Source organism: Dendrobates tinctorius, unplaced genomic scaffold, assembly GCF_039654945.1.
Source record: "Dendrobates tinctorius isolate UK_male_01 unplaced genomic scaffold, ASM3965494v1 ptg000013l, whole genome shotgun sequence".
Lineage (NCBI taxonomy): Eukaryota > Metazoa > Chordata > Amphibia > Anura > Dendrobatidae > Dendrobates > Dendrobates tinctorius.
In genome coordinates this window covers 8,681,136-8,708,188 of record NW_027361681.1, presented here as the reverse complement: position 1 = coordinate 8,708,188, position 27,053 = coordinate 8,681,136, and the positions used below count along the sequence as shown (strand labels likewise).

At 50.3% G+C, this 27,053-nt stretch overlaps 2 protein-coding genes across 2 annotated transcripts; one reads left to right on the top strand and one right to left on the bottom strand.

Annotated features, from left to right (window-relative positions):
- Nucleotides 1-402: 402 nt before the first annotated feature.
- Nucleotides 403-18,754, bottom strand: SURF1 (SURF1 cytochrome c oxidase assembly factor). The gene is made up of 9 exons (XM_073558393.1): nucleotides 18,621-18,754; nucleotides 7,912-7,984; nucleotides 4,757-4,875; nucleotides 3,831-3,913; nucleotides 3,317-3,505; nucleotides 2,389-2,461; nucleotides 1,778-1,940; nucleotides 1,334-1,415; nucleotides 403-862 (listed from the first exon to the last, which is right to left on the bottom strand). Exons 1-9 carry the CDS (start codon nucleotides 18,657-18,659, stop codon nucleotides 799-801), a joined length of 885 nt encoding a protein of 294 aa, XP_073414494.1. The 5' UTR covers nucleotides 18,660-18,754; the 3' UTR covers nucleotides 403-798.
- SURF2 (surfeit 2) lies at nucleotides 18,712-27,053 on the top strand. The gene is made up of 6 exons (XM_073558406.1): nucleotides 18,712-18,931; nucleotides 19,015-19,169; nucleotides 19,235-19,338; nucleotides 22,314-22,487; nucleotides 24,146-24,264; nucleotides 26,233-27,053. The coding sequence occupies exons 1-6, from the start codon at nucleotides 18,857-18,859 to the stop codon at nucleotides 26,302-26,304; spliced, it is 699 nt and encodes a 232-aa protein (XP_073414507.1). The 5' UTR covers nucleotides 18,712-18,856; the 3' UTR covers nucleotides 26,305-27,053.

The following is a 27,053-nucleotide window of genomic DNA, read 5'->3' as shown; positions in this document are numbered from 1 at the left end:
CAGGAGAACAGAAATATCTTTGTAACTTTATCAGAAAAATCTTTCTCTTCCTCCACTTATGAGCCACTTCTTCCCACCCCCACCTCTTAAATTCACTAGCCACTTGGAAAATCAGCTGAAATCCCACCAGACTGCGAGAAAACTGTAAAAAACTGCAGTGTCAGGTTACATCTATTAAATCTGTGGAAACTAGCACTCTGCAGTGCGAGACCCAGGTCACGGGTGCAGCCCAGGTTTGCTGCATACTGTCCTTTATACAGCAGCCCCTGTCTGTGTGCTAGAGAAGGAGCAGCAATACCCCCCATCCTGCGAGGGGGACATCATAGAGCCGGCCTGCACTTTTTAATTCCGAGATTAGCAGCGTAATGCTCAGCTCCAGTCACACACACACAACACCCCAGCTCTCACTGCAACCAGAAAAAACATTTATTAACTGGAGGCTTCCTGCACCGACCCCATAAACAAAAAAAAGAGACAATTGAAATAAATGTCAGATTAAAAATAGAATAACCGAGTGTCTGATTATTCACTGGGCTGGTGGGGTTAAACATGCAGCTTGGATTTGATGGCGGTGGGCCGAAAATGACTAACATGCCCAGATCAGTGTGTCTGTCCTGACTCCGCCATCACACGCACGGGCACTGCTGTCTCTCCGTCCTTACGGGGCTCCAGATCGTACTCCTGAAGGCTCATCATTCAGTGGTTTTCAGACAGCAGTTCATGAGTTACGTCGTCATATCACCCCCTCCACCTCGTTACAGCAGATCTGTCCACCAACTGTGATCCCTAGGGACATTACTAATGAGCTTTCCGGATGAATTTTTGGAACCACAGAAGAGAGGTGAAGGCAGAGAGTGAAAACCTGAAAATTAGAGAAAGCAACATATGACCTCAGTGTAGCAGGATGAGGGTGGAAACAATCAGTAAGAATTATGGCATGCGGTGATCATACAGCGAGGCTGCAGGGTGTGGGTCTGTACAGCCACTGGTATAACGCACAGGGTAATATTAGGCGAATTGTGGGTTACGTCCTGGTATGTGCGGGGTGAGCACACAGGGGCATGTAGTTGTGTACCTCCACGGCTTCATACACACGTCTATAGGTTTCCTCTGTAGAATTGAGTTTGGTGGTATACACCACACTATTAGGTGTTTCTTTTAGCGCGTACCTTGGGAGACTTTCCTAGTGGTCCCAGGTGTTAAACCTAATGCAAAATGACGTGCCTGGAGACACAAACGGCACCCACCATGAAAGTCACATCCACCAAGTGTCCAAAGGCGACAAGTTAAATATGGAGCCCATGCATAGGAAAATGTGACGATATCCACCTACCAGGTCACACTGTACTGCAGGTGGTCATTTCTTAGTGTCAGGCGGGTCTGTCCACCGATAGGACCTCCATGAACAGTGCTGTCTGAGATTTAATAGAGAAGGTCTATTAATATCCATTTGCACATCCACCAGACTACACACAACTGGGAGATGAAGCAAAGAAAGATGGGGACAAGCGAACTCAGCTCCTAGACTCGCCCTTTTCCGAAAGCTGAGAGCAGAGTACTGTGCTCTTGATTTATTGCATTCTGTACTATAAAGGGATGGCATGCATTCACAATAAGATTCAGGAGCGTGGCCCGAACCGCGGTCTCCGTTCTATAAAGAAGCTGCTCATCGGATGCAGTATGACAGGGCATTGAATCCTACGACAGCAGCAGAACCTTGGGGGGGGAAACGCCAGCGTAAAAGACTGAGGTTACTGCCCATCTCTTCAGGTCTTACCACAATCAGCCTCGATGTATATCGGCAGTGCCCCGGTCTGCTCTGCCATGGCTGCCAGGTCCCGATAATACCACATGTTGTTCTGCACATCATTTTCTGGAGCAAACTGTTGTCGAGTTTCTGTGAGTCTCACAATCCCCACCAGGTCCTGCTGCCCATCAATCTACACAGAAAAAAGCTGATGAACTCCTCACACATCTGCAGGAGGATGGGGAACAATTGCAGCCAGAAGCCTATTCACCTCCTGATTGTCAGTAAGTGGTCATAGTCTATGAGAGGTCCTGGAGTCAATGCTGATGTTTAGCTGCAGGAGGGTGGTCCTGGGCTCTAAATCAGGAGGTTTCCTAGTGTGAGTAGACCCTTATAGTGAGATGCAGGAGCAACGTCATCTCCGGGACAGAAGGGGAAGCCCTGCACTTACAGATCACAGACATACAATATGATGGCAGACCCTATGGTCTCCTGCACACTGTGAGTGACTGTGTGGTTCAATACTTGTATGCGGCACACAATATATCATACTAGGCACAGTGACCGCGCCATCTCATTACTCACACAGACACAGCAGACCTTCCCAGTAGTGCTGCCTAGCTATCTGGTGCTCTGCTCACCTGACCCTCCATTCTCGTCTGTGGATTCAGCTTCTTGTTAGGTACAAATCCCCTATTTACCAAGATGGTGATTCTGTGGGGAAATTATTACAGCATGTTAGAGGTGGAGAAGCAAAAATAAAAAGCATCAGCAAGAAAACAGCCCACTCGATCCATACACCATTATGATACCATTCCATTCCACGATGACATCATTGTACCCTTGGCACCACTTCTATGATATCAACGCTGCATCTACAGTACCACCACTTCCACGATGATGTCACTGTACCTATGGCACCACCTTTTCCATGATAACAACGCTGCTCTTATGGTGCCACCGCTTCCACAATACCATTGTACTTATGGTGCCTCCTATTTCACTATAGCAACGCTGTACCTACTGCACCATCCCTTACATGACTACGATGCTGCACCTACTGCACCACCCCTTACATGACTACGATGCTGCACCACCCCTTACATGACAACAATGCTGCACCTACTGAACCAACCCTTCCACAACAACTTCTTTGTACATATGGCACCATCACTTTCACAATGATGGAGCTCCACCTGCGATGCCACCCTCTCCATGAAGACACAACACCACCTAGTGCATTTTGTTCTATGAACGTGACTGGATATTGGAGACTTTCCCAGTGGTTACTGGTTAGACATGCCAAACATCAGAAAAGATGCACCAACAGCAAGATAAATAAGTGAACCCCACAGGTTTCGTCCCTGTAAAGCAGGGTTCCCCAACTCCAGTCCTCAAGGCCCACCAACAGGTCATGTTTTCAGGATTTCCTTTGTATTGCACAGGTGAAGCAATTATCACCTGAGCAATACTAAGGAAATCCTGAAAATATGATCTGTTGGTGGGCCTTGAGGACTGGAGTTGGGGAACCCTGCTGTAAAGAATAGATCATATGGTAAGATTACATACCCAGAGTCTGTACAGAGGAATGGGGTGATGACGTGAGCCCCGTTCTCCGGAGGTGCCATCCCACTGGACTCCTGAGACTGTTTACTTGGCTTCACCAGGGTGCGGGGTCTCAAGTAAATCTCCTTTGAATGGTCAAAATGGCCTGTGACCTTAACGGGATGGAATTCCAATGTCTGCAGTTCTGTGAGACTGGACACAACAGGGAATCGAGTAGAGCATGAACATGTAAGGTTTATGGACAGATGCCACATTGGCCACAACTCTCTCCAACTTTACATTGCATCTAGGTTACCTTCAAACCAGAATTTCTGACGAAATGATAACACCCACGGACACACTTTACGCCACACCCCGCACATTATGTGAGGAGCAAGCAGCGCTTTCGATCCACAATAAAGAGATCCAAATCTAAATGCACCTTGTACCAAAAAGTGCCACAATCTTACACTTTCTCGCCAAATCTGGTAAACTCCATGGATTCCCCATTACAAAGTGGCTGCTAATGGAAACTCACTCTGTGGGGAGCGATATGGGGCTGGAAGTAACCTGTGCCTCCAGCTGCTGGATGAGGTTTAGTTTCCATCTCCGTCGCTGGATCTATAAAAAAAAAAGACAAAGAACAGCAGTGACGCAGAGAACGTCTACTCCAACCCTGCGAGAGATACAGTCAACATGGAGAACCAGCTCCTCTGTCACAGCCACCAGCCCAGCAATGGAGTCATCAAAAGCCAACCACGCAGCTCCTACATCCACCAGGTAGAAGCCAAAATAGTTTCCCACTGTCCTCAGCAAATGAGGATCCAAGTGACTAAGGGGTTAATTACTGGATGCACAAGCTCTTTCCGGCTCCGAGGTGGACGCACATATAAGCGAGCCAGGTCTACAATAGGATGACCACAACTGCAGAGCGGCTGAAGACTGTGCGCTACGGACACAGCAGGTACAGCCTCCTAATACTGATCACAGCAAAGTGCATACATCATAGCGTCAGAAGGTAAAGCCTTATCATACCGATCACCAGACAATGTAAACATCACCGAGAGGCAGCAGGCACATCCTCCCATTACCGACCACTGCACAGTGTATGCAACACCCAAGAGGCAGCAGGCACAGCCTCCCACTACTGACCACTGCACAGTGTATGCAACACCCAAGAGGCAGCAGGCATAGCCTCATTATACTGATCACTGCACAGTGTATATGACATCTGAGAGGCAGCAAGTACAGACTTATAATACTGATCAACGCAACAATGTATACATCATCTGAACAGCAGCAGGTACAGCCTCATAAAACCAATCACTGAACAGTGTATACATCACTTACGCTGCAATGGTACGGTCTTGTTAGAACGATCACTGCACAGTGTTTACATCACACCACCGGATATAACAAGATTGCTGTCTATAAGAACTCTCTCCCCCTTATATATAGTGTTACCTGCCAAGTCCCAAGCCCAAAGGAGGCGACAGGGATGAATAAGAGCATCCATTTCACCAGTGGATCTTTACTAGACTCCGTGGAAGACGAGAATGTTCTCTGTGAGCCACCACTGGGACCTGTTGTAGACACATAGGATATTAGTGCAAACATGGTGTAGATCACACCTCCCAGTGCCTGGTAGATTGTTAGCTATTGAGACAACGTCAATGATTGTGCCACACTATATCTAATAGTTATAAGTTCAGAAATGATAAAAAAGTCTAGAAATAAAGGATAAGTACACAAGAAGTGATATCGACAAGAGAAAAACTCTCAAACTCTGCAAAGAACACAGGATTAATTTACAACCATTACTGAGGATCTGGATTAGCGCATGGGTAGTTAGGCTATGTTCATATAGCCCTGAAAAATGACATTCCAATAATACGCTATACTTTAGTGCTTCGTACAATTGTGGCCCTATGGGCGGTGGATCTTGTCTACATAGCTGGGCAGGTATAAAACAGTCAGGTCTGGGTCCTGCTCTGCGCCATCTATTTGAGGCCTGCTGGCACATAGTGTGGCGACATAAGATAGGAACAAACCTGATTGTAACCTAGTTGTGGTGTGATGGCCTTTACTTTTTTTTTTTTTTTTTAATTAAATCTGTGTAGACCAAGTCCCCAATATCATTGACCACTACTTGCACAACTCCTTTGCATACCCCACTCTTGGCCCAATAAAATAACAAAGCTTATACTGACCTCCCCTGTCGACACCGTACCAGCAGTGTTGGCACTCGCGTGGTTGCTGTGACACGTGAGCTCGGCGCCCAATCAGTGCTGGTGTCACTGTCTCCACTTCCTGCCGAATTGAGCATGAAGAGGAAGCCATGATCAGCTGCAGCCCGGACTGCTTTTTCATGTTCAATTCATACAAAGGTGTGAACAGTGACGACAGAACTGATTGGGCGCTGGGGTCACATGTCACAAGAACCGCATGAAAGCCCCGGGACCGCGAGTGCTGACACCACTGGAATGGCACAGGAGGTGAGTATAGGCTTTTTAATTTTTATCAGGGCCAAGCATTTAGATCAAGAAGGCTTTGTCCTACGTAGTAGTGGATAACCCCTTTCATTCTATACGTACTGCAGGGTATCTACTCCTTGTTCTTATGCTAGGTTTTGTATGTTCATATAGCCATTCGGGGGCAAGGACTGTACTGATGCAGACGGACTCGAAGAGGGATCTGTCGGGACAATATTTTCAGCAGTAAATGTTTATTTGAGGGAATCAAAATGTTGTCGACTGCATCTTAGTGCACACCTCAAATAGGCGTTCACGGCATCATTACAGTCAATGGCCCAGGGGCTTCAGACATTCGCTCCAATGCAGCCACTAATAATCATAGTCTCAGTGGGAATCTGTCAGCAGCATTTTGCCTCCCAAATTGTATGTGCAAATGTAAAGTGCTGTCAGCATGTGGAGGCAGGTCCCAAGCTTCTGCTCTCCCCAGCTCTATTCCCTGCCCAGCGCTGCCTTTTTCTTGACTGGCAGCCTCTATACTGCATGATTTCAAGCTGTCAATCAGCAGAAGATGGCGCTGGATGGGAATATAGCCGGGGAGAGCAGATGCTTGGGACGTGCTGAAAGGACTTCAGCCTTGCTTGCACATTGATTCAAAGGGCTAATTCTCAGTAAGGGAAGAACAGACTAGCTAGCTAAAGGTACTGGTACACTTGTCTTTGCAAGAGCTACATGTGCATATAAACAGTTTGGGGGACAGATCCCCTCTAACATGCTCCTAGAGCAGCCACACAGTGAGCAGGAGGGCAGCACAGCTCTGGGGGGACACAGGAGGTTTCCTTACAAATTCCCCTGCAAAATTCTTGGAAGGAAAGTGTCAGCTAGGCATTCTGTTTAAATAATTAAAAGGAGAGAAATGTAATTATTTTCCAATTGCAAATTGCTGAATTCTATTTCATGTCGACAGCGCTGCAGCCAATCAGCGAGTACAGCGGCTCGTGCTCCCTACTCATGAAGAGCCGTTGAGCTCATGGATTGGCTGCAGCGCTGCCGATGTGACATCAGAGCTGCAAACAATAGAGACCAAGGCAGCGGCAGAGAGCTGGCGCTGGACTTGTGGAGAGTGAGGAATACTTAGCCTGGACTTTTACAGCTTATAGCCCAAAGTTTTCTGAAAGGGAACAACTTCTTTATGAAAAACAAATAAGTGTATAAATTGGGCAACATTGCAATTTTATTGACCTATACTACAAACATGTATCCTTATTTATCCAGCATAGTGAACACCAAAAGAAAATTAAAACGTATCAAATTAAAAGTGATCAAAAAGTCACACGACTAAAAACGGGTCTGGTCTATTGAAAACATCTACAGGCTTTGTTCACGGGCAGCGTTTTTTTTTTTTTTTTTCAGCAGCCCAAAGCCCTCTCTCTCGGCAGTAAAAATGCAAGTTTTCCTGCGTTTTATGTTATGGATTACACGTGTGATTTATCTACAGTACATGTTTAATAGAATTAGTCACTAAAAATGTAGCAAAAAAATGCAAAAACAACGGAAAGCCTGTTTGCTGTGCTTTTTGCATTTTCCCACTGCTTTCTATGGGTGATAAACACTGCAACAACACTGAAATTTCAAACTGCTGTAAACCTGCAAGGAAAAAATAAGCAGCGTGTGCACGAGAAGTCAGAAATCTTATTTCACATTTTGGGACGGTAGAACGCTGCTCTTTTTTCGCGACAAAAACGCAATGTGTGAACAAGCCCTAAGGCTGGGTGCGCACGGTGCGTTTTTTATGCATTTTTTTACTTGCAGAATTGGCCCAAAAACGCAAGAGAATCCTTATGCCAGCAGAGTCGAGAATCCTGAAGTGCTGTGCACATGATCAGTAATTTTCCTTTCAGGATTTGCTGTGCATTTAAGTCCGTAGCATGCCAATTCTTTGTGCGTTTTTGCCTGTGTTTGTGACCCATTGAATGCATGGGGAAATAAAGACATGCAGAAACGTTGCAGAATTTTCCGCATCATTTTTGCTGCCAAGAGATGCAAAAACCTTGCAGAAATCTCTGAAAGCAAATATTGAACCTGCGCACATAGCCTAAGGCGTCTATATTTACATATATAGCCCACATAGACGGCAGTGACCCTTACACATCTGACGGCTCCATGGCTGCGATCTGGACCACAGACAAGACTGTGTCAACCGAAACTGGATGAAGGGATACTGCAAAGAAAGCAGAAGAGACAGTCATTCCATGCCGCACACCACAGCCATCACCACTGAGGTCCTAGCAGTATCCACCCCAACATCTCACCAAACCACAGAACAATTAAAGGGTTGCTCCACTATTTTATACTGACAACTAGGGATGAGCGAATAGCTCTGGGTAAGAGCTTATCCGAATAGCTATAGCGCTTCACAAATAGCTGTTGCGGGAACCTGGATACCTGGAGCGCTCCCAATGTTCAGCTGTTTGACGCTGCAGCTGCGTGACAGTCACAATACATGCACGGAGAGCCTTTTTGTTGGGCTCTCCATGCACATGATGTGACTGTCACACAGCCGCGACACATGCAGCTGAACATTGGGAGCGCTCCAGGTATCCAGGTTCCCGCAACAGCTATTTGTGAAGCGCTATAGCTATTCGGATAAGCTCTTACCCAGAGCTATTCGCTCATCCCTATTGATGACCTACAGTTGTGGCCAAAAGTATTGACACCCCTGCAATTCTGTCAGATAATACTCAGTTTCTTCCTGAAAATGATTGCAAACACAAATTCTTTGGTATTATCTTCATTTAATTTGTGTTAAATGAAAAAACACAAAAGAGAATGAGGCAAAAAGCAAAACATTGATCATTTCACACAAAACTCCAAAAATGGGCCAGACAAAAGTATTGGCACCCTCAGCCTAATACTTGGTTGCACAACCTTTAGTCAAAATAACTGCGACCAACCGCTTCCGGTAACCATCAATGAGTTTCTTACAATGCTCTGCTGGAATTTTAGACCATTCTTCTTTGGCAAACTGCTCCAGGTCCCTGATATTTGAAGGGTGCCTTCTCCAAACTGCCATTTTTAGATCTCTCCACAGGTGTTCTACGGAATTCAGGTCTGGACTCATTGCTGGGCACCTTAGAAGTCTCCAGTGCTTTCTCTCAAACCATTTTCTAGTGCTTTTTGAAGTGTGTTTTGGGTCATTGTCCTGCTGGAAGACCCATGACCTCTGAGGGAGACCCAGCTTTCTCACACTGGGCCCTACATTATGCTGCAAAATTTGTTGGTAGTCTTCAGACTTCATAATGCCATGCACACAGTCAAGCAGTCCAGTGCCAGAGGCAGAAAAGCAACCCCAAAACATCAGGGAACCTCCGCCATGTTTGACTGTAGGGACCGTGTTCTTTTCTTTGAATGCCTCTTTTTTTCTCCTGTAAACTCTATGTTGATGCCTTTGCCCAAAAAGCTCTACTTTTGTCTCATCTGACCAGAGAACATTCTTCCAAAACGTTTTAGACTTTTTCAGGTAAGTTTTGGCAAACTCCAGCCTGGCTTTTTTATGTCTCGGGGTAAGAAGTGGGGTCTTCCTGGGTCTCCTACCATACAGTCCCTTTTCAGTCAGACGCCGACAGATAGTACATGTTGACACTGTTGTACCCCCGGACTGCAGGGCAGCTTGAACTTGTTTGGATGTTAGTCAAGGTTCTTTATCCAACATCCGCACAATCTGGCGTTGAAATCTCTTGTCAATTTTTCTTTTTCGTCCACATCTAGGGAGGTTAGCCACAGCGCCATGGGCTTTAAACTTCTTGATGACACTGCGCACGGTAGACACAGGAACATTCAGGTCTTTGGAGATGGACTTGTAGCCTTGAGATTGCTCATGCTTCCTCACAATTTAGTTTCTCAAGTCCTCAGACAGTTCTTTGGTTTTCTTTCTTTTCTCCATGCTCAATGTGGTACACACAAGGACACAGGACAGAGGTTGAGTCAACTTTAATCCATGTCAACTGGCTGCAAGTGTGATTTAGTTATTGCCAACACCTGTTAGGTGCCACAGGTAAGTTACAGCTGCTGTTAATTACACAAATTAGAGAAGCATCACATGATTTTTCGAACAGTGCCAATACTTTTGCCCACCCTCTTTTTTATGTTTGGTGTGGAATTATATCCAATTTGGCTTTAGGACAATTCTTTTTGTGTTTTTTCATTTAAGACAAATTAAATGAAGATAATAATACCAAAGAATTTGTGTTTGCAATCATTTTCAGGAAGAAACTGAGTATTATCTGACAGAATTGCAGAGTTGTCAATACTTGTGGCCACAACTGTATAAATGGATCCAATAGATGCGCAGTACTCTAGTCCGCCGTCACTGCACGGATGATGGCTCAGCAACTGCTAACATCTGGCCTCTGCTGAGAACAGATGATGGGTGGTGGTGCCAGGTGTCAGACCACAAGAGATCTCAAACTGGCGACCTAGCCATGGGCTAAGTCATGAATACTAAAGGGAATCGGTCCCTTTTTTGAGTTATTAATATGGGCATACAGGTTGTACACGGTGGACATTAGTCATACCTGTATGTCTACTGCATGTGGTCATGTTCATTAAAAATCATCTTTTAGGCTAGTTTCACACTTGCGTCTTTGTGCGTTGCGCATCATGTACAAGTAGAAACACATGCAAAAACGCATCATGCGTTTTTGCATGCGTTTGCGTTTATGCGCATTCGTTCTCTAGGGGTTAAAACCAGTTTCTACACACGTTTATGCCAAAAACGCATGAGCACGAAAACGCAGACGAACGCATGTCCATGCGCACGCCTGCGTTCCCATAGACTGTAATGCGTTATTTTGTCGCATTCCGTGCGCAATTGTGCGCATGATTTTTTTGATGCCTTTCGGCTGACCCAAAAATGCAACAGGTTGCGGTCTGGCGCGCATACCTTGAAAAAGCGCATGCGCACAAAAACGCATACGAACGTGTGCAAACGCAAGCCCATGCGGACGCCATGTTAAACATAGGTACGCATGACGCATGGACGCGCACGATGCGCTGCGCAAAAAAACGCTAATGTGAAACCAGCCTTATACCTTTGATTTTCCAGGCTATGGGACGTAGGCTGACTGGAAGATAAGTCTGCTTATGGTCTTCATTATACAAGTTTTCTCCTCTCTTTCTCTTCATTGTCCCTTTGACACCATGTGCGCGGCTGGAAATCTCGCGCCTGCGCATTCTGCCTGCCGTTGCTCCTCTGCACCGGTCTGCCCTTTTGTGAGCACGGTCTTCAATTTTGATGTACACGGCTGTCGGAGAGTCACTGTTAGGGCTCATACTCACTTGTGAGAGACTCGCACAATTCTCGTGTGAGTCTCTCACATGAAAACCCAGCACTGCCGCCGGCACTCAGACCAGAGCGTGCGACTACATGTATTTCTATGCAGCCGCACGCTCCGGTCTCAGTGCCAGCGGCAGTGCCGGGTTTTCATGCGAGAGTCTCACACGAGAATCGTGCAAGTCTCTCACAAGTGAGTATGAGCCCTAAGGCTGGAGTCAAACTGACGTATTTTTCGTGCGATAATCGCATCGCACTGCATGGACTGGCCGGCACCTCTCCTGACCTGAGCATGACAGCGTGATGGATTACTATGCAGCTCTCAAGCTCAGGTCAGGAGAGCCGACAGCCAGTGCGAGTTTTACAATGTGATTCTCGGACGAGAAATACGGCAGTGTGTCTCTGCCCTAACTTCCACTCCTTGTGATTTCCAGCGCACAGTGTAGGTGAATTCCCCACAGCGCAGAAGAGCGACGGCAGGAAGAATGCAAAGGCGCGGGATTTACAGCGGCGCACATGGCATCAAAGGGACACTGGAGAGAAGACTTGTATAATGGAGTCAGAGGCAGCCTTATCTTCTAGGCAATTTATGCGGAGAGATCAGGATATGGGCAGAGATATATTGAGAGGACGGGCTATATACTGGGGATTATGTGGGGGGTATCAGGCTATGGGCAGAGATGTATGGAGGGGGCAGGCTATATACTGGGGAATATGTGGGGGGTATCATGTAGGGGCAGAGATGTATGGAGGGGGCAGGCTATATACTGGGGAATATGTGGGGGGTATCATGCTATGGGCAGAGATGTATGGAGACGACGAGCTATATACTGGGGATTATGTGGGGGGTATCAGGCTATGGGCAGAGATGTATGGAGGGGGCGGGCTATATACTGGGGATTATGTGGGGGGTATCAGGCTATGGGCAGAGATGCATGGAGGGACGAGCTATATACTGTGGATTATGTGGGGGGTATCATGCTATGGGCAGAGATGTATGGAGGGGGCGGGCTATATACTGGGGATTATGTGGGGGGTATCATGCTATGGGCAGAGATGTATGGAGGGGGCGGGCTATATACTGGGGATTATGTGGGGGGTATCAGGCTATGGGCAGAGATGCATGGAGGGACGAGCTATATACTGTGGATTATGTGGGGGGTATCAGGCTATGGGCAGAGATGTATGGAGGGGGCGGGCTATATACTGGGGATTATGTGGGGGGGTATCATGCTATGGGCAGAGATGTATGGAGAGGGCGGGCTATATACTGGGGATTATGTGGGGGGTATCAGGCTATGGGCAGAGATGCATGGAGGGACGAGCTATATACTGTGGATTATGTGGGGGGTATCATGCTATGGGCAGAGATGTATGGAGGGGGCGGGCTATATACTGGGGATTATGTGGGGGGTATCAGGCTATGGGCAGAGATGCATGGAGGGACGAGCTATATACTGGGGATTATGTGGGGGGGTATCATGCTATGAGCAGAGATGTATGGAGATGACGAACTATATACTGGGGATTATGTGGGGGGTATCAGGCTATGGGCAGAGATGTATGGAGGGGGCGGGCTATATACTGGGGATTATGTGGGGGGTATCAGGCTATGGGCAGAGATGCATGGAGGGACGAGCTATATACTGTGGATTATGTGGGGGGTATCATGCTATGGGCAGAGATGTATGGAGGGGGCGGGCTATATACTGGGGATTATGTGGGGGGTATCATGCTATGGGCAGAGATGTATGGAGGGGGCGGGCTATATACTGGGGATTATGTGGGGGGTATCAGGCTATGGGCAGAGATGCATGGAGGGACGAGCTATATACTGTGGATTATGTGGGGGGTATCATGCTATGGGCAGAGATGTATGGAGGGGGCGGGCTATATACTGGGGATTATGTGGGGGGTATCATGCTATGGGCAGAGATGTATGGAGGGGGCGGGCTATAAACTGGGGATTATGTGGGGGGTATCAGGCTATGGGCAGAGATGCATGGAGGGACGAGCTATATACTGTGGATTATGTGGGGGGTATCATGCTATGGGCAGAGATGTATGGAGGGGGCGGGCTATATACTGGGGATTATGTGGGGGGTATCAGGCTATGGGCAGAGATGTATGGAGGGGGCGGGCTATATACTAGGGATTATGTGGGGGGGTATCATGCTATGGGCAGAGATGTATGGAGGGGGCGGGCTATATACTGGGGATTATGTGGGGGGTATCAGGCTATGGGCAGAGATGTATGGAGGGGGCGGGCTATATACTAGGGATTATGTGGGGGGGTATCATGCTATGGGCAGAGATGTATGGAGGGGGCGGGCTATATACTGGGGATTATGTGGGGGGGTATCATGCTATGGGCAGAGATGTATGGAGGGGTGGGCTATATACTGGGGATTATGTGGGGGGTATCAGGCTATGGGCAGAGATGTAGGGAGAGGACGGGCTATATACTGGGGATTATGTGGGGGGTATCATGCTATGGGCAGAGATGTATGGAGGGGCGGGCTATATACTGGGGATTATGTGGGGGGGTATCATGCTATGGGCAGAGATGTATGGAGAGGGCGGCTATATACTGGGGATTATCATGCTATGGGCAGAGATGTATGGAGAGGGCGGGCTATATACTGGGGATTATGTGGGGGGTATCAGGCTATGGGCAGAGATGTATGGAGAGGACGGGCTATATACTGGGGATTATGTGGGGGGGTATCAAGTTATGGGCAGAGATGTATGGAGAGGGCGGGCTATATCCTGGGGATTATGTGGGGGGGGGGGTATCATGCTATGGGCAGAGATGTATGGAGGGGGGGCTATATACTGGGGATTATGTGGGGGGGTATCATGCTATGGGCAGAGATGTATGGAGGGGGCGGGCTATATACTGGGGATTATGTGGGGGGGTATCATGCTATGGGCAGAGATGTATGGAGGGGGCGGGCTATATACTGGGGATTATGTGGGGGGGTATCATGCTATGGGCAGAGATGTATGGAGGGGGCGGGCTACATACTGGGGATTATGTGGGGGGTATCATGCTATGGGCAGAGATGTATGGAGGGGGCGGGCTATATACTGGGGATTATGTGGGGGGTATCATGCTATGGGCAGAGATGTATAGAGGGGGCGGGCTATATACTGGGGATTATGTGGGGGGTATCATGCTATGGGCAGAGATGTATGGAGGGGGCGGGCTATATACTGGGGATTATGTGGGGGGTATCAAGTTATGGGCAGAGATGTATGGAGAGGGCGGGCTATATCCTGGGGATTATGTGGGGGGGTTATCATGCTATGGGCAGAGATGTATGGAGGGGGGGCTATATACTGGGGATTATGTGGGGGGGTATCATGCTATGGGCAGAGATGTATGGAGGGGGCGGGCTATATACTGGGGATTATGTGGGGGGATATCATGCTATGGGCAGAGATGTATGGAGGGGGCGGGCTATATACTGGGGATTATGTGGGGGGGGTATCATGCTATGGGCAGAGATGTATGGAGGGGGCGGGCTATATACTAGGGATTATGTGGGGGGGTATCATGCTATGGGCAGAGATGTATGGAGGGGGCGGGCTATATACTGGGGATTATGTGGGGGTATCATGCTATGGGGAGAGATGTATGGAGGGGGCGGGCTATATACTGGGGATTATGTGGGGGGTATCATGCTATGGGCAGAGATGTATGGAGGGGGCGGGCTATATACTGGGGATTATGTGGGGGGGTATCATGCTATGGGCAGAGATGTATGGAGGGGGCGGGCTATATACTGGGGATTATGTGGGGGGGTATCATGCTATGGGCAGAGATGTATGGAGGGGGCGGGCTATATACTGGGGATTATGTGGGGGGGTATCATGCTATGGGCAGAGATGTATGGAGGGGGCGGGCTATATACTGGGGATTATGTGGGGGGTATCATGCTATGGGCAGAGATGTATGGAGGGGGCGGGCTATATACTGGGGATTATGTGGGGGGGTATCATGCTATGGGCAGAGATGTATGGAGGGGGCGGGCTATATACTGGGGATTATGTGGGGGGGTATCATGCTATGGGCAGAGATGTATGGAGGGGGCGGGCTATATACTGGGGATTATGTGGGGGGTATCATGCTATGGGCAGAGATGTATGGAGGGGGCGGGCTATATACTGGGGATTATGTGGGGGGTATCATGCTATGGGCAGAGATGTATGGAGGGGGCGGGCTATATACTGGGGATTATGTGGGGGGGTATCATGCTATGGGCAGAGATGTATGGAGGGGGCGGGCTATATACTGGGGATTATGTGGGGGGTATCATGCTATGGGGAGAGATGTATGGAGGGGGCGGGCTATATACTGGGGATTATGTGGGGGGTATCATGCTATGGGCAGAGATGTATGGAGGGGGCGGGCTATATACTGGGGATTATGTGGGGGGTATCATGCTATGGGCAGAGATGTATGGAGGGGGCGGGCTATATACTGGGGATTATGTGGGGGGGTATCATGCTATGGGCAAAGATGTATGGAGGGGGCGGGCTATATACTGGGGATTATGTGGGGGGTATCATGCTATGGGCAGAGATGTATGGAGGGGGCGGGCTATATACTGGGGATTATGTGGGGGGTATCAGGATATGGGCAGAGATGTATGGAGGGGGCGGGCTATATACTGGGGATTATGTGGGGGGTATCAGGCTATGGGCATCTTTCTTTCAGCATTTTTAGTATTTGGAGGACAGTTTTCAAGTGTGCAGAGGTCACACTATATTTTTTTTTTACAGAAGGGTAAAAATACTTCTAGTAAATTCTAATAGAAACTGTATGTAAATGTAATGTTAAGACCTCGCTATATAAACATGAAAACATTAATATACCTAGTGACGATGACATTGTACACTGTGTAAGAGCCGGTCTTCAGGGTGATCTCTGCGTCATGTAGGGACGGGCACTGCTGTGTACAAGCTGTGGTACAGAGGACAGCAGAGCGCCCCCATAAGGCCTGCGGCACCTATCACCAGAGTCTGTATACAGTCCATCATCCCAATTTGCCAACATGCTGCGATTAGTCAAGGCAGCTGTCAGATACCCCTCATCTTAGGCCACTTTCACACATCAGTTTTTTACCATCAGTCACAATCAGTCGTTTTTTGAAAAAAAAAAACGGGTCCGGCGACTGATGCCACTGGATCCATTTTTTTCCTCATAGACTTATTAGCGATGGATTGTCTCATGTTTCGTCCGTCGTTCACCGAATCCGTCGAAAAATTATTTTCCGGCGGACGGACACAACGCATAAAGCAACGTTTTTTGTGCTCGTCGAAAAATCGGACAGTGACGGATCCGTTGCTGTCCGTCGTTTGCTAGAATGAAAGCCTATGGGCGCAGGATCCATCGTCATCCGTCAAATGACGGAATCCAGCGATAGATCCGTTTTTTTTTAACTGAGCATGCACCTGACAGGTTAAAACACAAAAGAAATATATATTAATAATAATAAATCTTTATTTATATAGCGCCAACATATTCCGCAGCGCTTTACAGTTTAACAATTTCAAAACACAAGTCATAAGTAACAACGTTATCAATACAGTAATTAAAGCAAAATAAGATGAAATAAGACGACCCTGCTCGTGAGAGCTTACAATCTACAATGAGGTGGGGGAGATACAAGGTACAGGTTTGTATTTACAGTGATGTATTTACAATGAAGGTCCAGCCATCTTGAGGGAGTGAGGGATAGATGGAGATAGTGAATGGGCTACACACACACACACACACTTACACAAAGAATGACTGTGATTAGGGAACGTGATAGGCCGCTCTGAACAAATGTATTTTGAGGGAGCGCCTAAAACTTTGCACATTGTGGATAGTCCTAATTTCTTGGGGTAGAGCATTCCAGAGGATTGGCACAGTGCGGGAGAAGTCTTGGAGTCGGGAGTGGGAGGTACGGATTAGTGCAGAGGTTAGTCGAAAGTCGTTTGCAGAGCGCAGTAATCAGCTAGGCCGATAGACAGAAATGAGGGAGGAGATGTAAGGGGGTGCTGCACTGTGAAGAGCTTTGTGGGTGAGAACAAGTACTTTGAATTGGATCCTATAATGAATGGGCAGCCAATGTAAGGACTGGCGAAGAGCGGACGCGTCCGAGTACCAATTAGCCAGATAGATGACCCTGGCTGCTGCATTAAGAATGTACTGGAGGGGGGAAAGTCGAGTAACGGGGAGGTCAATTAATAGAGCGTTGCAGTAATCCAGGCGGGAGTGGATCAATGCTACAGTGAGAGTTTTTGTTGTTTCCATGGTGAGAAAAGGGCGGATTCTAGAGATGTTCTTTAGGTGTAAGAGGCAGGAGCGGGCAAGAGATTGGATATGGGATGTGAAGGAGAGATTGGTGTCAAATGTAACACCCAGACAGCACGCCTGCTGCCGGGGTGTTATTATGGTGCCACCCACGGAAAGGGAAATGTCAGATTTAGGGAGGTTAGTAGACAGCGGGAGCAGAAGATCAGTTTTGGAGAGGTTGAGTTTCAGATAGAGGGCGGACATGATGTCGGAGACTGCGGACAGTCACTGGCTTTCTGTAGTATAGTGGGGGTAAGGTCAGGGGATGATGTGTATAGTTGTGTGTCATCAGCATAAAGATGGTACTGAAAGCCAAATCTGCTAAAGGGTTAAAATAATACGCACACACATTAATTAAAAATTCTTTTAATGAAATAAATACACAAAGTTTTTGACCTAATTTATTATTCTGCTAATCCAACAAAAGCCCTTGTTGGTTTTTTATTTTATTATTTTGACAGAACAAGGGCTTTTGTTGGATTAGCAGAATAATAAATTTGGTCAAAAACTTTGTGTATTTATTTCATTAAAAGAATTTTTAATTATTGTGTGTATTATTTTAACCCTTTACAACTATAGGATTAATAATGGAGAGGTGTCTTATTGACACCTCTTCATTATTAATCCAGCTTAATGTCACCTTTCAATAGCAAGGTGACATTAACCCATTATTAACCCATGAGCCACTGCTAAACCCATCGGACCAAATCCGGACCCGGACCCCCGGGTGAATAAAATATAACTCCTTTTTCATATCTTTCAGGTTACATTGGGGGCTTATCTACAGCATTACAGAATGCTGTAGATAAGCCCCTGATGGCGGTGCCGGCAGCTGATAGGCGAAAAATGGGGCGACATTTCCTTTAAATACTGATAAGCCTTTAGGCCGGACGGCTTTCACCCACAGATCCTGAGGGAGCTGAGAGCAGTAACTCACAGGTTCAGGCAGCAGAATAGGAAAGGGTTCCTGCCAGTTAGAGCAGTCAGACAGGAGGCAGTAATGGCCGCCACTACAGCAGCAATCATAGGAGTCTGGGGGCTGCTCACAACTAAGAGCATTGTGGGTAATGAACAAACCAGCGATAGAGAAGGTGGACACAGGCCGGAGGGAGGGACATTCCACATAACTGAGCAGCTCTGCCCGGTCCCTCCAGTGTCACGTGTCCCGGTCCTCACCTGCCGTCTTGTTCTCAATAACACCCGGACTGCAGACATGGCGGCTCCGGCTTCCTGTATCACGTGAGGCTGCAGAACTTCCGAGACAAATGAGCTGTGGAAACCATAGAAACCAGTCAGCGTGAGGACGGAGGCCGCGGAGAGTCATATTGCAGAGCGCGGAGGGAATAATGGCGGCCTCATGAGGTCTGCTCTGTGATTGGCTGCAGGAAGCAGAGGCTTCACGTGGTGACAGCATGGAGGATCTGCCGGAGGATGTGCGGGAGTTCCTAGAGAGACACCCGGCCCTGGAGCTCATCCCCGGGAACAAGGTGCCAGTACCCACCCATAGGGCCCCGCGGCCGGCGATTTCCCCCCTGTTCCTTGCTGTGACTCCTGTCCCTCACGCTTGTAGGTGCGGTTCTCGGTGACGGGCCACGAGCTGCCGTGCCGTCTCCCCGAGCTGCGGAGCTTTACTGAGGGGAAGAAGTACCGGCGGCTGCTGAGCCGGCCCCGCATGTTTGACTACAGCAGCTTTGAGCCTCATATTGTGCCCAGCACCAAGAACGGGTCAGTAGCGGGCGGAGGGGCGGCCGGCTCCGGTGACTCCCTGCTAACCGTGCCTCTTCCCGCAGACATCAGCTGTTCTGTAAATTAACCCTTCGTCACATCAACAAGGTCCCGGAGCACGTAGAGCGACATGTACAGGGGAAGCGCTTCGTCCGGGCCCTGCACAGGTGTAAGTATTCTGCACCCCCTCACCCAGCCGCACAGGTGTAAGTAGCTGCACCCCCTCACCCGGCCCTGCACAGGTGTAAGTATCTGCACCCCCTCATCCGGGCCCTGCACAGGTGTAAGTAGCTGCACCCCCTCACCCGGCCCTGCACAGGTGTAAGTAGCTGCACCCCCTCACCCGGCCCTGCACAGGTGTAAGTAGCTGCACCCCCTCACCCAGCCGCACAGGTGTAAGTAGCTGCACCCCATCACCCAGCCGCACAGGTGTAAGTAGCTGCACCCCCTCGTCCGGGCCCTGCACAGGTGTAAGTATCTGCACCCCCTCGTCCGGGCCCTGCACAGGTGTAAGTAGCTGCACCCCCTCGTCCGGGCCCTGCACAGGTGTAAGTATCTGCACCCCCTCGTCCAGGCCCTGCACAGGTGTAAGTATCTGCACCCCCTCACCCGGCCCTGCACAGGTGTAAGTAGCTGCACCCCCTCATCCGGGCCCTGCACAGGTGTAAGTAGCTGCACCCCCTCATCCGGGCCCTGCACAGGTGTAAGTAGCTGCACCCCCTCATCCGGGCCCTGCACAGGTGTAAGTAGCTGCACCCCCTCATCCGGGCCCTGCACAGGTGTAAGTAGCTGCACCCCCTCATCCGGGCCCTGCACAGGTGTAAGTAGCTGCACCCCCTCATCCGGGCCCTGCACAGGTGTAAGTAGCTGCACCCCCTCATCCGGGCCCTGCACAGGTGTAAGTAGCTGCACCCCCTCATCCGGGCCCTGCACAGGTGTAAGTAGCTGCACCCCCTCATCCGGGCCCTGCACAGGTGTAAGTAGCTGCACCCCCTCATCCGGGCCCTGCACAGGTGTAAGTAGCTGCACCCCCTCATCCGGGCCCTGCACAGGTGTAAGTAGCTGCACCCCCTCATCCGGGCCCTGCACAGGTGTAAGTAGCTGCACCCCCTCATCCGGGCCCTGCACAGGTGTAAGTAGCTGCACCCCCTCATCCGGGCCCTGCACAGGTGTAAGTAGCTGCACCCCCTCATCCGGGCCCTGCACAGGTGTAAGTAGCTGCACCCCCTCATCCGGGCCCTGCACAGGTGTAAGTAGCTGCACCCCCTCATCCGGGCCCTGCACAGGTGTAAGTAGCTGCACCCCCTCATCCGGGCCCTGCACAGGTGTAAGTAGCTGCACCCCCTCATCCGGGCCCTGCACAGGTGTAAGTAGCTGCACCCCCTCATCCGGGCCCTGCACAGGTGTAAGTAGCTGCACCCCCTCATCCGGGCCCTGCACAGGTGTAAGTAGCTGCACCCCCTCATCCGGGCCCTGCACAGGTGTAAGTAGCTGCACCCCCTCATCCGGGCCCTGCACAGGTGTAAGTAGCTGCACCCCCTCATCCGGGCCCTGCACAGGTGTAAGTAGCTGCACCCCCTCATCCGGGCCCTGCACAGGTGTAAGTAGCTGCACCCCCTCATCCGGGCCCTGCACAGGTGTAAGTAGCTGCACCCCCTCATCCGGGCCCTGCACAGGTGTAAGTAGCTGCACCCCCTCATCCGGGCCCTGCACAGGTGTAAGTAGCTGCACCCCCTCATCCGGGCCCTGCACAGGTGTAAGTAGCTGCACCCCCTCATCCGGGCCCTGCACAGGTGTAAGTAGCTGCACCCCCTCATCTGGGCCCTGCACAGGTGTAAGTAGCTGCACCCCCTCATCTGGGCCCTGCACAGGTGTAAATAGCTGCACCCCCTCATCCGGGCCCTGCACAGGTGTAAGTAGCTGCACCCCCTCATCCGGGCCCTGCACAGGTGTAAGTAGCTGCACCCCCTCATCCGGGCCCTGCACAGGTGTAAGTAGCTGCACCCCCTCATCCGGGCCTTGCACAGGTGTAAGTAGCTGCACCCCCTCCCCGGGCCCTGCACAGGTGTAAGTAGCTGCACCCCCTCATCCAGGCCCTGCACAGGTGTAAGTAGCTGCACCCCCCCTGCACAGGTGTAAGTAGCTGCACCCCCTCATCCAGGCCCTGCACAGGTGTAAGTAGCTGCACCCCCTCCCTGGGCCCTGCACAGGTGTAAGTATCTGCACACCCCCCCCCTCACCCGGCCCGGCACAGGTATAAGTAGCTGCACCCCCTCACCCGGCCCCGTACAGGTGTAAGTAGCTGCACCCCCTCACCCGGCACTGTACAGGTGTAAGTAGCTGCACCCCCTCACCCGGCACTGTACAGGTGTAAGTAGCTGCACCCCCTCACCCGGCACTGTACAGGTGTAAGTAGCTGCACCCCCTCACCCGGCACTGTACAGGTGTAAGTAGCTGCACCCCCTCACCCGGCACTGTACAGGTGTAAGTAGCTGCGCCCCCTCCCCCGGCCCTGCACAGGTGTATGTAGTTGCACCCCGTCACCCAGCCGCACAGATGTAAGTAGCTACACCCCCTCCCCCGTCCCTGCACAGGTGTAAGTAGCTGCACCCCCTCATCCAGGCCCTGCACAGGTGTAAGTAGCTGCACCCCCTCATCCAGGCCCTGCACAGGTGTAAGTAGCTGCACCCCCTCATCCAGGCCCTGCACAGGTGTAAGTAGCTGCACCCCCTCATCCAGGCCCTGCACAGGTGTAAGTAGCTGCACCCCCTCATCCAGGCCCTGCACAGGTGTAAGTAGCTGCACCCCCTCATCCAGGCCCTGCACAGGTGTAAGTAGCTGCACCCCCTCCCTGGGCCCTGCACAGGTGTAAGTAGCTGCACCCCCTCACCCGGCCCGGCACAGGTGTAATTGCACCCCCTCACCCGGACAAGGCTGCTCACTGGTTACCCCCTCAGGTCAGGGTGAGAGGTTTATAGGGGTGATTTAGAGCTCCCTCGATGGATTGGGACATTAGTGGAGAAAGCTTGGTGTTACACAGACACGAGTTAGTAATGATTGGCAGCACCATGTGGGCGCACCATGGGTTGGCGGTATCGTACTTTGGTTTGTGTTGCAGTGTGTGACCCTTCTCTTCTCCACCAGATGAGGATTGTCAGAAACGCGGGGTGGAGTTTGTTCCTGCTTGTTTAAAAAGAAAAAAGAAGCAGCGCCCCCTAGAGGATGAACGAGCACATGATGAAGGTGACGTGTGGGCCCCTAAAGACGACCAGTCCGAACAAAGCGACTCCGGGGACAGTATGAGTGACCTGTACCCAGGTAGGATAGTGACCGCAGCACTGGCACAGACATTATGGGGTGGGGGTGTACTGTAGCTGATGGCTCCCACAATGACAGCGCTGACTGGTGCCGCTGGGGAGAAACTAGGACATGCAGGCTGTGGCCATGTTTGCTTTTATCTTGATAGCTATGTTTGCCATGTCTCTACAAGCTTCAATATCACGGGCGCTGTCAGCAATGTCAGTTCTTCCTAGTTTCCACCCCTGGGGCAGCACTATAGTCACCACAGCCTCTGTGTGCGCCAAGGTGTCAGCAAACATCGAATATCTGGAATATGTCCTCCATTTCTGCCATATAGCATGTAAATGCAGTTACTTTGCACATTAATTCTCCAGTTCATCTGAGCCCACCAGCCACAACAAGGCGACCACTCTGTGATGGGACCCTGATATTATTACTTGCTTCATCCTGTTCGGAGGTGCTGGTCAGTTATTTCTCGCCCACTATTGGTGGTGACAGCAGGGCGGCAGTCTAACTGCTTCCAGCGGTAAGAACAGGGCGCTAGACTGGCATTAGTAGTACAGTGTTGGCCTTCCTGATGTGTTCTCACCGCTGCATTCCTGCTGTCACCACTGCAGTGTGAAGAGCTGAGCTGTGAAGTCATTGACTCCTGAAGGACATGTCTACCCTCAACCTAAAAAACAATGATGTTATATTCTATGTGGAAGAAATCCAGTTTTACATTTCAAATGTCCAATGTCTGCATTCATCTTGGCTCACAGAGGCTGCTGCATTCTTCTGTTTGTATATTATGCAGTCACTGCAGCTTGTATTCACGCTTGCTGTATTTTATTAGGAAGTGCTGGTCAGGTTTTTTTTTTTTTTTTTTTAAATCTTTATCTTTTGTTGCTGTGAGAGATTACATGAATGTAGGGAAAGAAGGACTCTCATCCTGCAAGTAATGAGACTTCAGTAAAGTGCAGGTGGCACCACATAATCACAATGCTCTGCCGACCTCCTCAGGGCTCCTTTTGGTTTCCATGCAGCTCTGCCGACCTCCAGACGGCCTCCCTTTCCTTTCCCCGCAGCTCTGCGACCTCCTCCGGACGGCCTCCCTTTCCTTTCCCCGCAGCTCTGCCGACCTCCTCCGGACGGCCTCCCTTTCCTTTCCCCGCAGCTCTGCCGACCTCCTCCGGACGGCCTCCCTTTCCTTTCCCCGCATCTCTGCCGACCTCCTCCGGACGGCCTCCCTTTCCTTTCCCCGCAGCTCTGCCGACCTCCTCCGGACGGCCTCCCTTTCCTTTCCCCGCAGCTCTGCCGACCTCCTCCGGACGGCCTCCCTTTCCTTTCCCCGCAGCTCTGCCGACCTCCTCCGGACGGCCTCCCTTTCCTTTCCCCGCAGCACTGCCGACCTCCTCCGGACGGCCTCCCTTTCCTTTCCCCGCAGCTCTGCCGACCTCCTCCGGACGGCCTCCCTTTCCTTTCCCCGCAGCTCTGCCGACCTCCTCCGGACGGCCTCCCTTTCCTTTCCCCGCAGCTCTGCCGACCTCCTCCGGACGGCCTCCCTTTCCTTTCCCCGCAGCTCTGCCGACCTCCTCCGGACGGCCTCCCTTTCCTTTCCCCGCAGCTCTGCCGACCTCCTCCGGACGGCCTCCCTTTCCTTTCCCCGCAGCTCTGACACTTTTTGGTCCCTACAGCTCATATGTTTTCAAAGAAAATCCCAGCGGAGGAGGAGAACGGCAGGTTGCAGTCCGCCAGTGATGAGGAGATGGATGTAGACAAAACTTTGTGTAGCAACAATAGGAAAAGGCCACAGGTGAGTGTATATATGAGTACTGGATGGGGGCGCTCTGCTGGGTACAGCACTGTCCTCTAGAGGAGGCATTATACTGGACCTGACACGGCTGATCTCAGGATTGGCTCCTTGTGGTTGGTTGTGGCATTGCAGCTCTGTCCACCTATAATACTGCGCACAACCTAGAGGGTGCAGGTATGTGTAAGATTTAATCATGATTGAGGTTGTGATTGGGCCTCCACTTCTAGATTTCGACCTGTTTATTATGATCATCAGGTTCATGTGGCTTATCAGCAGAGGAGAGTGACTTAGCAGGGTTTGCTGCAATATACCAGGTCCTCGTCATTGCAGGAGACCAGGAATGGACAGTGTGGGTCACAGGATTGTTTGCAGCATGTGCAATGAGTGACCTCCCCGTGGTGTGACCCCCTGCGTTTTCTGCAAGATTCCCATTAGACTTAGAGACTTGCAGAGGGGCGACGTTACCGTGTGCAGCAGGAGGTCCTAGCATTTCTGTGGAATATCGCGGCAGACTTTCTTGTAATTCATCGGGTGGAATCGGACACAATCTGCCACTGGTGGCGATTCGGCACTTAGGTCATTTACAGGTTCACAACCTGTGGACTTGCAAAAAGCGAAAGGTTCATTGATTGACGGATAGCAGAGATCTCAGAAAAAGCAGTGAACATGACAGAATTTCCATTGTGTCAGAAAAAACACTTTGACATCTTCACGCCTGTGCCGTAGTTCATTCCTGTGTACCGCCATATTGTGGCGCTATACAGCCGGCGAGGGACATGAGCCGTATAACCCAGGTCTTCCATAGGGTGTGCCCACTGCTCCTGCATTGTACATTACTAGTAATACGAAGGGAGAAATGATCCAGCTCCCCGGCATGTCACAGGTAAAACAGGATTAAGAACACGCTCTGTTCGAATCGCGTCTGGTGATTATACGTTTCTCCCCATGTCCCCTTGTCTTCCAACGTGAACTGTATGTTAATACCATCTGGATACTTACCTGCTTTTAACCAAATGGAGTAAAGAATCCTGTTTTACCTGTGATATGCCGGGAGCTGGATGATTTCTCCCTTCATATTGTATTTAGCGCTTGCAGCAGCGCTGATGTTGGACTCTCAAATCTACTGAAGCTGGTAGAGGGTGAGCTGGTTTTTCCTATTGCATTACTAGTAAGCCTGCTGGTATGGATCACTGAATAAAACGCACCGGATGTTTCTACCACAGTGAGTCAGCCATTGTCTGCGTACCTGCCCCTCACTGTAAGCGCTGTGCCCTGCCCCCTCGGTCCACGAGTAGTCCTCACCGTAAGCACTGTGCCCTGCCCCCTCAGTCCACGAGTAGTCCTCGCCGTAGGAGCTGTGCCCTGCCTCCTCAGTCCACGAGTAGTCCTCGCCGTAAGCGCTGTGCCCTGCCCCCTCAGTCCACGAGTAGTCCTCGCCGTAAGCGCTGTGCCCTGCCCCCTCAGTCCACGAGTAGTCCTCGCCGTAAGCGCTGTGCCCCGCCCCCTCAGTCCACGAGTAGTCCTCGCCGTAAGCGCTGTGCCCCGCCCCCTCAGTCCACGAGTAGTCCTCGCCGTAAGCGCTGTGCCCCGCCCCCTCAGTCCACGAGTAGTCCTCGCCGTAAGCGCTGTGCCCCGCCCCCTCAGTCCACGAGTAGTCCTCGCCGTAAGCGCTGTGCCCCGCCCCCTCAGTCCACGAGTAGTCCTCGCCGTAAGCGCTGTGCCCCGCCCCCTCAGTCCACGAGTAGTCCTCGCCGTAAGCGCTGTGCCCTGCCCCCTCAGTCCACGAGTAGTCCTCGCCGTAAGCGCTGTGCCCTGCCCCCTCAGTCCACGAGTAGTCCTCGCCGTAAGCGCTGTGCCCTGCCCCCTCAGTCCACGAGTAGTCCTCGCCGTAAGAGCTGTGCCCTGCTCCCAGGATGGCCTCACTCATAGTCTTCATGTACCTGTTTTCACTGTATGCTCTCTTTGCAGAAACAAAATGGATCTTCCCAGAAGAAATTCAAGTCTCATCACAAGAAACCAAAGATGAGTAGGAAGCTCTAGGCCCCGTCAATTTGCTACTTATAATGTGTGTCAGATAGTGTAATAAAGGTTTTGATTGTTGATGGCAGCTTCTTAGAGCCACTCATTGTGTCTTCATCTGCACACAGTGTCACTGGGACCACAACAAAACAAACTGTGCTCCATAGGGCTCCGCAGTCTGTACAACTATAGATACAGCTTTATCGTCCAGCCTCTCTGCCCCCTGGCGTATGAAGTTGGGTCCCACTGCTCCGCTCTCCCCTCGGTATATAATGTCCAACCACGTTACCAGTCCAGTGCATAAGGTCCGGCCATACTGACACCCCCCACATGCGGATAACATCCGGTTCACTGTATAGGATCCGATACCCCAACCCCAGTGTATAAAATCTGACCACATGCCATGTCGTCTACCTCTACTAATGAGTGACAGAATGGCTCATTTTATGGCTCACAAATGCTATTTGCTGGATATTGTTGTGCCATGAGTTCCAGAGACCTCGAGCAAGGAATTACATTCAGTGCAAGGAGGCAGAAAAATCCTTAGTGTAACACAAGAAAATAGAAGACTAAAGGTTTTTTTTTTTGTTTTTTTTTGTATACTTGTATCCATTGTGGTCTATTAAGTTCTAAAGTAGCATGAAAGGTATAAATATGGACACACTGTACTGCATTTTTTACATTAAATATTTTTTGTGTTAACATTGATATGAAAACGGTACATTCCAATTGTGTTCAATAATGACAATAAAGTTGACATATTAATATTA

What these genes read in the sequence shown, in the direction of transcription:
- SURF1 (XM_073558393.1), bottom strand. Translation starts at nt 18,659, where the DNA reads ATGTCTGCAGTCCGGGTGTTATTGAGAACAAGACGGCAG. An exon ending in GCCATGGAGCCGTCAGATGT is followed by an intron (nt 4,876 to 7,911) that starts GTAAGGGTCACT and finishes TGTCTACAACAG; the next exon opens with GTCCCAGTGGTGGCTCACAG. An exon ending in TTGGGCTTGGGACTTGGCAG is followed by an intron (nt 3,914 to 4,756) that starts GTAACACTATAT and finishes TTTTTTTTATAG; the next exon opens with ATCCAGCGACGGAGATGGAA.
- SURF2 (XM_073558406.1), top strand. Translation starts at nt 18,857, where the DNA reads ATGGAGGATCTGCCGGAGGATGTGCGGGAGTTCCTAGAGAGACACCCG. An exon ending in AGCTCATCCCCGGGAACAAG is followed by an intron (nt 18,932 to 19,014) that starts GTGCCAGTACCC and finishes TCACGCTTGTAG; the next exon opens with GTGCGGTTCTCGGTGACGGG. An exon ending in CGTCCGGGCCCTGCACAGGT is followed by an intron (nt 19,339 to 22,313) that starts GTAAGTATTCTG and finishes CTTCTCCACCAG; the next exon opens with ATGAGGATTGTCAGAAACGC.